Source organism: Nannochloropsis gaditana (genome assembly GCF_000240725.1).
Source record: "Nannochloropsis gaditana CCMP526 unplaced genomic scaffold scaffold698, whole genome shotgun sequence".
NCBI lineage: Eukaryota > Eustigmatophyceae > Eustigmatales > Monodopsidaceae > Microchloropsis > Microchloropsis gaditana.
The window spans coordinates 5914-15642 of record NW_005803255.1 but is presented as its reverse complement, the minus strand read 5'-3'; the positions used below and the strand labels follow the sequence as shown (position 1 = coordinate 15642).

The 9729-nt window shown below is 53.2% G+C and overlaps 2 protein-coding genes across 2 annotated transcripts; both read right to left on the bottom strand.

Moving 5' to 3' along the window:
- Nucleotides 1-357: 357 nt before the first annotated feature.
- NGA_2051320 (aprataxin) lies at nt 358-603 on the bottom strand (the record flags this gene model as incomplete). Its single annotated transcript, XM_005853869.1, has 1 exon — nt 358-603. A coding segment is annotated over one exon (246 nt), but the record flags the coding sequence as incomplete, so codon positions are not given.
- A 6-nt stretch (nt 604-609) lies between these two features.
- On the bottom strand, nt 610-1157 carry NGA_2057420 (purine nucleoside phosphoramidase; the record flags this gene model as incomplete). The annotated part of the gene is made up of 1 exon (XM_005853870.1): nt 610-1157. A coding segment is annotated over one exon (548 nt), but the record flags the coding sequence as incomplete, so codon positions are not given.
- Nucleotides 1158-9729: the final 8572 nt, after the last annotated feature.

The window sequence follows — 9729 nt, the reverse complement described above, 5'->3', positions numbered from 1 at the left end:
AGTAGCATTAGGAATAACGAGCAATAACGTTGAAGAAAAGGACAACTTCAACATTGCAATCCAGCGTATACATTCGGGGGACGACAGAGATGATGAAAACCGCACAAGCAAATTATCTTCAGTAATCTTATGTCATAAACAAGACTTCAAGGCAGTATCATAAGCAATACGATTTCAAAGGCATACGGGGATTATTGAATGAAAATGGAAAACAAAAACCGCATCAACACTTTATGCGTCAGGCCTTGTTAAGATGTTATGTTATTTTAGCGCGCCATACAACACCCCACGCGCTCTAGTGCGATTCACTCGAATTTATGTTCATTGATTCACAACTTTTTACATGCTGCTTAAGGTCGGGAATCGTTTTTTGCACAGCACCGCACGCATGACATCGTAGTGATAATTTTAATAAGGCTTCGGCATCCTCGTGTCTTACGGTTACCTTACCGTGGATTTGCAAGGCAGTTTCTACTTGCAACAGGTCCAGGAAAAAAGGTGTGGTAAAGCTGTTCCAGTGTCTTTTTGTTTTAAGTGCAGGTGAATCGAAGTCTTGTGAGACAATGTGGATATGTAGAGGGCGAAGGGACGGCAAACTATGGTATCCCATACGGAGACGCAGTCCATTCGTGTCCTTTTCCAACTTGGTAGCGATACATCGGGCCGCAGAATGCAGCCTACTTATTTGCTTGTTGTGTTTGTCATGGCTGAGTTCCGTGACAGAATTAATGGTCAAGAATTCGGGTTTGGGAATCAAGAGCAGGTGGACCTTTGCTTTAGGGTAGCCGTCATAAATAGCCATCCACTCCGAAGTCTCATAGAAGATAAAGTGCCTGAGTTCTGGGGTGTGATCCAGGTATCGTATTAGAGCACCATGCCAGCCACCACCCTGGAGTGGCTGGCCAGGATGCTGGTAGACAGGGATATGTGGTGACTCGACGTGATCCTCCTCTCGCTTATCCAACGAAGGTGGCGCTGTGGTGCTGTTGACCTCAGTCTTACTATCCATCTTCTGCGGAAGTACCTGCCGAAGTGTCACTTTTCCAACTAGTTGCTCTAAAAATACTCTGATCAAGGTTTCATAGGTGCATTGTAAAGAATTTGACCAACCATCAGGCAAGACAGATGCAAGTGCCTGACACGGAGGCATCGCTAAAAGTACGTACTCGACACCTTGCTGTACGCACAAAGCGCTTGACTTTGTCAATTTAATTGGATAGACAAGGCCTGGTTCAGCCTTGTGAAAAAGCAATCTCGCCGTATTTGTTAGCTGCGGTCCTGCGTTTTTGAAAGTTTCCATGGCCACGGGATGATCTGTAGGAAGAAATGAACGGGAACATGGCACGGCAATAACCTGAGGATACCCTGAGCCCCTTGTCTCCTCTGTCAGTGCGCCAGTTTCCCCTTGATGCAAACGTTGACGCGGCTTTGTGATTGTGCATGTCATGGCTCTGGTAACATACCCCGCCCGAGCTGCTAATTTTGCCGCGTCTCCATCCGGGGCCTCTTTAACCACCACGAGTTCCAAAACGAGTTGTGAAGGTTTTATTACGCCGGCACTTTCATTCAACCTTACAATGAACTTTGAATCCAAAAAATTTGCCAAGGAGGTAGTAAGGATTTGGAGGCTTGCATTTACTCTCTCGGCAGGCCCGAAGTTTGGGATTGCGAGTGTCACTACCGCAGGCTCACGATCGTTCGCAGCGGCACCGTTAGTGAGTGCACAACTTCTTTTGGCTGTGGCCCTATCTCCTACGCTCGACTGTACATCTTTATCTGTCGCAGGTTTCATGCTTGTGTACACTGGAGAACTTCACCTCCCGGCCTTCCAAAACTCTGTCCTGTCCCGTCTATGGAAGACTATCGATGAGGAAAAAAAATGACACACAGCATCAGGTCCAAGAAATCCTTTCGCACAACCCAAATCGAAGGACTTGTGCTTAGGCGCCCTGTCTACTACGGGCAACGACATAGTTCCAAGTCCTTCTGGCTTGTGGACGGCCAAAGCCGTTAAGGTCCGTTACGTGTCGGGCATGAGACGCCTCGGGCGTCGAATTCTAGGGCTGGCACGCGATCGCAATGCGAATGATCAGGGTATATGGCGTATATGTGTTGATAAGTGATGCAAGTTTAGTGCTAGACATCGCCATATAGTGGTATGTAAAGTCACCTCACTAACTGTGACAATGATATCCTCATTTCCTTCCTCGTCAGCGGCTGTGACCAGGAATTGAATTGGACGTCTATGCCACACAAAACTAGTAGAAGTGGCTCGGTCAAAACTAAGCCAACTACCTCAATTCAAGATAGAAAAGATTGTACATCGATAGCAGCCGCCAAAAGGGACGTCAATGTGTCTGGGGGCGTAAGGGAGACTAAGGCACATGCTCCTCCCTCTCTTCCCGAGGATACTCTCCTACCTCCTACCGCTGCGCCATCTGCGCCACCGGTACCAGACAAGGCGGAAAGCAGAGCATTCAATCCTCAAAAGGAAAACAATCCTAATCGGAAACATGGTACGGGGTCTGTCACAGCTTCCGCGATGAAGAAGAAAAACGCCAGAAGCGACCTTTCCGTCAAAGTGTCGGGGTTCTCTGCGCCCATCCTTGATTGGCTTAGCACAGGCTTCTTGCTCCAGGCAGCTGGGGCATCAACTGTCCTCAATAAATTTTTGACGGATTTATCGAAAGAGTACTTTGGCCAGATACTCTTGCAGGTTCAACGTCAAGATGCCAAAGGGTTGCGGGAGGTGCTTATGCAGCACGCACAAGAGCCACGTGCAACAGCCCTTGGCGTCGGTATGTGTGCAACAGAGAACAACAGCGGCATTAAAAGCAAGCTCGTTAAGAGTAAGGACAAGATCACTAAGAGGAACGGGAACGAGACCGAGCAGGTGGGGCTGACAGGGCCGAGCTCAGTCCTGGGTCCTGTCGCTCTGTCCTGGGAGAACACCGCGCTCAGCCGCTTAAAACACCCGGTCAAAGGGGCTTGGGAAGCCGCGAAAGTCTACGGCCCTCCTTTAGGACCTACCCCCCTGGCCCTTTCGGGGCAGGCGACCCCTGAAACGAGCGATCCCGACCTGAAGCTCGCCGTCCTCACCAAGTACAAGGCCTTTTCTCCCGTGCTTGACCCCTCCCTCACCGCCACGGCGGCGGCAACAGCGCAGGAGTGGGTGGAGTCTACCACGTGGATGAAGAAAGATGGAGGAGGAAGGTTCGACAAAGCCTTGGACAACCTCTCGGCGCTGCTGAGCGGCATGGCAGCAGTCTACCCGTCTGTGCGTGCTACCCTCCCCACCGCCCTCGAGGGTTTGCAAAAGGTTCAGGAGGTACGAAACAGCTTAAGAAGTGGGGAGGAAGGGAAAGGGATGGGAAAAGAAGAGGTGGAAGGGCTGATCCGGTGGCGGGTGCGCAGATTACTGTGCCAAGCATGGGCCGGTCGAAAAGCGAAGGAGAAGGGAGAGGTTCTGGCTGCAGAGAATGCTCTGACAGCCTTACAGACAGCCATGGACGCCGAGGATGTCCAGGTCGGCGATTTTGTCCGGGCGTGTAGGAAGGAAGAAGAAACGAAGATCGAGACCGCCGATACAAAGGGACAGGGGGGAAATGACAGCGAAGGGGTGGTGGATGGGAGAGGCGAACTCTCTGAGAGGGCTGTGCGCAATAAAGAGGAGGAGGTGGAAGAGAGGACCAGCATGAGTGCAGCGGAAAGCATGTCGGAGCAGCGCGCCTGGGAGGCTCACCTCAAGCATCACTCAGGCCTCTCTCTGGCCGTCGCCTCGCGCATTGCCGCCTTTCGACAGTGGTTGCAGGATGGCAAGGCCCAAGACGTGATCCGAGACGTCCTCCTTTTGCTTCGACAGCACCAACACAAGGAGACTTGCCTCCTTCCCGTCGATGTGCACGTGTTGCAGGAGAACCTAGGCAAGGCGGCCTTGGTGGTGGGAAATCCGACCCTGGCCCTGTCGGCGCTCGACAAGGCGGGGAAGGTGGGCGTCTGTACTGAAGGGGACAACCCTACCCTGCCTCCTTGCGTGGAGTATTGTCCCCTGGCGCTGCGTTTGAAAGCCCTCGCATTGGAAGTCAAAGGAGAGGAGGAGGCGACCAAGCGGGAAGGGAGCGCGGCGGAGAAGACAGAAGACGAGCCGCACGCGACCGAGTTGGCACTGGACGTATTGGGGGACCTGAGGAAGGAGGATATAGAGAGAAACGACAGTGTGAGGCGTGCGAGTTACTTGACCTCGGCGGCGGTGCATACGTACCACCGGCTCAAACGCTTGAGCAATGGCGAAGGTGGCCAGGGAGAAGCTCCGGAGAAGACACGAGTTGTAGTGGAGCGAGGGCTTGGCCTCTTGGAGCAGGCGCGGGGCATGTTTGACGCGGACAGGAATGAGGAAGGGACAGAGGGTGGTCGATGGGTGAGCCTCGTCGATCCGAAATGGGTGTCCCTGTCCCAAGACGGAGACGCCATGCTCTGGATCCAAACCAACCGGCTGTTGGCCATCTTTTATGCGGAACCCTGCCTCGCTCCCTCCCTCCCCCATCACCATGACCTCTCCATCGCCGCCTACCAAGCTGCCCTCCTCCCTGCCACCCGCCTCTTAGATGGGACCCTGGAGGCCCATTCCATGGTTCATACGCTTCGATTTGAACTCGCGAGAGCCTACGCGCGGCGCGGTAAGAACGAGCAGGACGAAGCAACCTGCCTTGCCCTCTTGAGAGAGGCGGAAGCTGCTTTGCTGCCCTCGCAGAGGGAGGAGATGGGGCGGCTTTTGCATTACACCGGGCGACTATTGGAGGAAAAGGGTCGCAAAAAAGTGGAGGATGAGAATGAAGGCGGGGGCGAAAAGGAATTGCGGGAGGCAATAGAATTGTTTGGACGGGCTGTGGAGGCTTTCGAGGGTGTACGGGCGAAGCCAAAGGGAGAGGAGGAGCGACTCAATTACATGATTGGATTGAACAAAAGCATGGCCGGCATCTATGTCACATTGATGAAAAGCATGGACAAAGGGTGTGAAGGCAGGTCCGACGGAACAGAAGCAGGGAAAGAAGGAGGGAAGGACAAAAACGGGCAGCAACAGCTGTCCGGGAAGCCCTCTTTATTCCCGTCCTCGCCGTCTCTGTCGCCTCCCAAACAGGCGATTTGGAACGCAGATTTGGAGAAAGCCATCAACAGGTACACAAATGCTTACACTCTTTTGAGTGCAGTGGCGGGAGGAGGCGGGAAAGCCTCCTTCGAAGCGGGCCAAGTAGCTTTTGCCATCGGAGACTTGTACCTGCAACGTCGGAAGGAAAAACGGGCGCGGAATGTTGAAAATGCGATCGCTTGGTTTGAAAAAGCTGAGCGGGACATCCGCCGAAGTGCTCCAGATCGGAAAGATGCGAGTGGGCGGTACTTACCGTTGTACACACAATTATACGGGAAGCTGGCTGGCTTGTGGCACGAGCGCGCGGGGTTGCGAAAAAAGGAGGGAGGAGGGAGCAGTGGAAAAGTGAAGGAAGATTTGAGAAAAGGGGAGGCGTACGGTGTACTGTTTACGAATGCAAGAAGAAATTACGAATTGCGGGCGGACGTGTTGGCGGGCAGGATGGCAGATGGACTGAGAGTAGAGGAAGAGGGGAAGGATAGGGGAAAAGAGGAGCGTTGACGGGCAACATCACAGAAAGAATGATGTTTTGGTGCTCTGGCAATGGTTCCGCGACTGATGCGAGGAAAGGAAAGCGGATTAGAATTAGGCACACTTCATTACAAAAAAAACTTTGAAAATAAAGGGAAACCGCCATGCAACGTAGGACTGCGATAACCATTGTCAGAAAGGAAATGTGGAGAAGAGAGCTACCGGAAATCTCACGTTGCAAGATCGAAGTGGTTTATTGTCAAATGACCGTGGACGAAGCAAGGGGCAACCCAGCATGTTTTTGTACCAGAAGACAGACAAAATTAGATGGGTAGGAAGATGTTTACACACAAAGAGCACATGAGGCACCCTGGGAGTTTCCGTGGATAGGGAGGCATCTCTGGCTCCCAGGGGTAGGACTCTTCCACTTCGACGCCTTCTTTTTCACGACTTGTTTCACATATGCTGTCACGCCCCCCCTTCTTCTCATCATTTCTGTCCCTCCAAGCGTCACATCTATGTCTCCCTGCGCCCTTCCATCTCCCAATCGTATCAAAAGCTAAGCAGCCCTCAAGGTGGCTCCTCCTCACCTCGCTCTCCGAGATGCCAACTCCAACCCTATCCACCTACCGCGTCAATCATGTCCGTCGGCTTCTAAGGTACCAATCGTCTTGGTCCAAGTCCTTCTGGTAAGAGCCTTCGTCCTGGGTGGGATCCATCTTCGCCACCGTCAATCGGACGTACTCCTCTTCCAACCGGGCCACCACGGCGGCGTTCCCTTCCGCCAGGGCCGCGCGCAACCGGTCCTTGACCCGCCCACGTTCGCTTTTGTTCGCTTCCAAGGCTGACACGGTGCTCCAATCCTCCCGTTCTACCGCCAAGGCAATGCGAGCTTCCCGGCGCACAGTTTCGTCCAGGTAGGGAAGCAGGGCAATGTCGAGTTCCTGGGGCCCTTGTCTCCTCTTGGGGATCGCGTCCGCCCCGCTTTTGATCAGGCACAGCCTCTTGCTGCGACTGTCCATGCTCCGAAAGGCCTCCACCGATGAAATTTCCCATGCTGGCCGGACGTTTTCCATCACCGTCATCATGTTCTCCTTCCGCCTCTCCGCCGCTTCTTCCCCCTCCCCCACCGCCTCTAATTGCAGGATACCATCATCAGAACCCCGTCCTAGGACCCGGGAAGCTACCGCCGTCCCCTCGTACAGGTCCACGGGCATCTTGATGGCTCGGTTGAGCGCTAAGGCGAATCCCACCACCTCATCAATGAGGCAATCTACCAGCATGGCCCGCCCCTGCTCGGAGGGTGCCGTGCCCACCTGTACGGTGGTGGGCAGTGGAAAAAAAGAAGAGACGGGGGGAATGAAACGAAAAAGGGCGTCGAATAGGAGCAGCTCAAGCCGGTCTACAGACTGCCCCTGTGGCCTGTACTGGACAAGCACGCCATAAGAGGCATCTCCCCTCCCCCCTGAACCCTTCCTTTCCTATTTCCTCACCTCCTCTTGCAATGTAAGTACAGGACCGAAGGTAATTCCCGGACCCCGGGGGCTGTCTTCCTCATCGATCAACAGCTCCGAGACCGCGGCGCCAAGGGCCCGTGTGATGACGTGCAGCATCAGTGCGTAAGGAGAGGAGGTCCAGTCTGCCCGTACATTCTTACCGAAAACAAAGGCGTCGAACGCTTCCTTTTTAACATTCGTCGCTGCAACGGTCGGCACGCTCTGCCCGCTTTCTCCTGCCTCCCTAGCCATCCTTTCTGCCCACTCCCAGGGCGCGTTATCGAAAAAGCCGTTGTCTTTGGTGGACAAATGCCTGCCCGTCCACATCGAAGATGCTTTGAATTGGCTCTTAGAGCCCCGGCTGTTCTGCAATCCTTCCGCCTCCGTTTTCCGTCTTCGTTCAGCTTCTCGAAATGCTGCTTGCAGCATCTCCAAGTCGCCGGAGGTGAAGACCGGTACTGGCAAAGCCTCCAGGCGCCCACCATTCTCTTTTTCGACCTCTTTCCGCCGCCCTAAAAAAACTGCCGTCTGTCCGCCGTATGATCCCAGCCCGAGAGGGTACACTCGCACCCATCTTTTCCCTCCTCCCCCCTCTGAGTCGTCGTCATCGCCAGCCTCATCGGGTACTTCCGGGCGTGGCTTACCGATCTTAAGATCACGACGCCGGGGGCGTGTGCGTGATCCTGTCAGTGTGCTAGCAGCAACAAGGCATGCTTTGCGTGTGAAGCCGATTCGGAGGGATGACGACGGGTTTGTTGTACTGCAGGTATGCACTTGGATGAGAAATGCGACGGTGTGTCCAAGTAGGAGAGGCAGGCAGACGACACCAACAAAGGCGAGTTTTATGATCCCTAGACGTTGAAGCCGTGCTTTACCTGACATAAACTCACTACAGAAGTGGAGGATAATGTTTCAACAGTCAGAAAGAAATGAAAGGATCCGCACCTCCCCTTTTGTCATTGCATTCTTGTTCTGGTTCACATCTGGGCCTAACAAGGAATCGCCGCAAGCGATTTCCCCATCCCATTACTAAGAGCGTCTGAGCGCATTTGAACACCTGGCGTTTCGATATGCTTTGTTGTGCCGGTTCCCTTTTTGGAGCGACTGCATCTCTTTTTACACAAACCAAATGCCAAAAGCATGTACAGGGCGTCTCCTAGTCGCAAGAATAAAAATTGCGCGAAAAGTGGGCCCGGGCCCATGGGGGCTGGGATTGTGACTACAAGTCCATATCATGAATTCTTGACCTACTGATGACATTTTCAGTTCCAATTGATATTTTTTGCATGTACATTCATCCAAAAATAAGTTACCTCTTTGCATTCTTCACGCTAAGCTGGAGTTTGGGACACGTAGAAATTGCGCGAAACACGAGAAGACATCTCAACTATTTCGCACTTTTTGGTCGCTTAATAAAACGCGTCAACCCATAGTCGAACGCAATTAAAAGAGTTCAACGATCTGCAAAAGAGAGGTTCTCACATCACCCACGCGAGGTTGGATAACATGCACTGGAGGTGATTGTGATGAGTTCGTGAGCGGAAAAGGGAGAAGTGTGATGCTGAGACATATTGGTGGACTGTACGTATTGCCTACTTTTTTGGTAAATAAGTCTTTTCAAGGCTTGCAAATGCCATGGTCCGGAATTTTCCCCTCCCTTTCACTGGGTCATATTTCCATGGACGCTTCATATGACGCGGTCACTGCTCCAGATATATCGGAATGTACGGCATACGAGTCGAACAACTGCTCTAGAGACAACATTGGTTGCCAATGGTGGGCATTATATGTGTCTTATCTCTCGCTGCTTATCCACCCCCCATGTCTTGCATCCCATGACAGCTCGCTGATAAATATTCTCCGCAGCGGTAAAAGCGCGGGATTTGCAAGGCTGTCCTAGCATAGCTGTAGCGTGTGTCTAGACAGACGCGGCGGACAGGAGGGGGAAAGGAGAGCGGAGAGTGCGTCGGGAAGGGACTGTTCCGGTGGAAGCTGCTTTCATTCCTCCTTGGAGAATTTGAACAAAAAGTCAGAAATTTGTTGGCGCGTGACAAAGTGGGAGTAAAAAGGACACGCTCCTAGTCATGATGATGAGAGCGCCATTACCCGCCACTGCGTCTGCATTTCCCGGGCCGGGAGGAGGAGGAGGAGGAGGGAGCGGGATCGGCGGTGGAGGTGGACAAGCGGGCAGTAGTCTACGAGGCGCTAACCCCTCGCGTATCCATGCCGCTGTACCAGCATTGGCGCCACAACAGCGGACAGTGGTGCTGCAACGGATCTTGAAGGATCAGGCCACCTTCTTGGCGACTCAGAGCACCCCGTCCGCAGACCTTGGTTCAGGTTGGGGCGGAGGAAAAGGAAGAAATTAGTCGGGGAAAATAGATGTATGTTTCGTAATCGCCGCGGCAGAGGCGTCGCTCAGATTTAGTGCTGTCCTTCGGTGCTGGTATAGGACGGTGATTCTCACTGCTCCCTCCCTCCTTTCCCAACTTCTCCAGAGACATTGAGTTGGTACTGGGATTCGAGCGAGAAGCGGACGCACAACCTGGAGTACATGTACCGGGCTATATTGAATTTTTGCCTCTTTCGGGTTCCGATCCAGGACCGACGCATAGT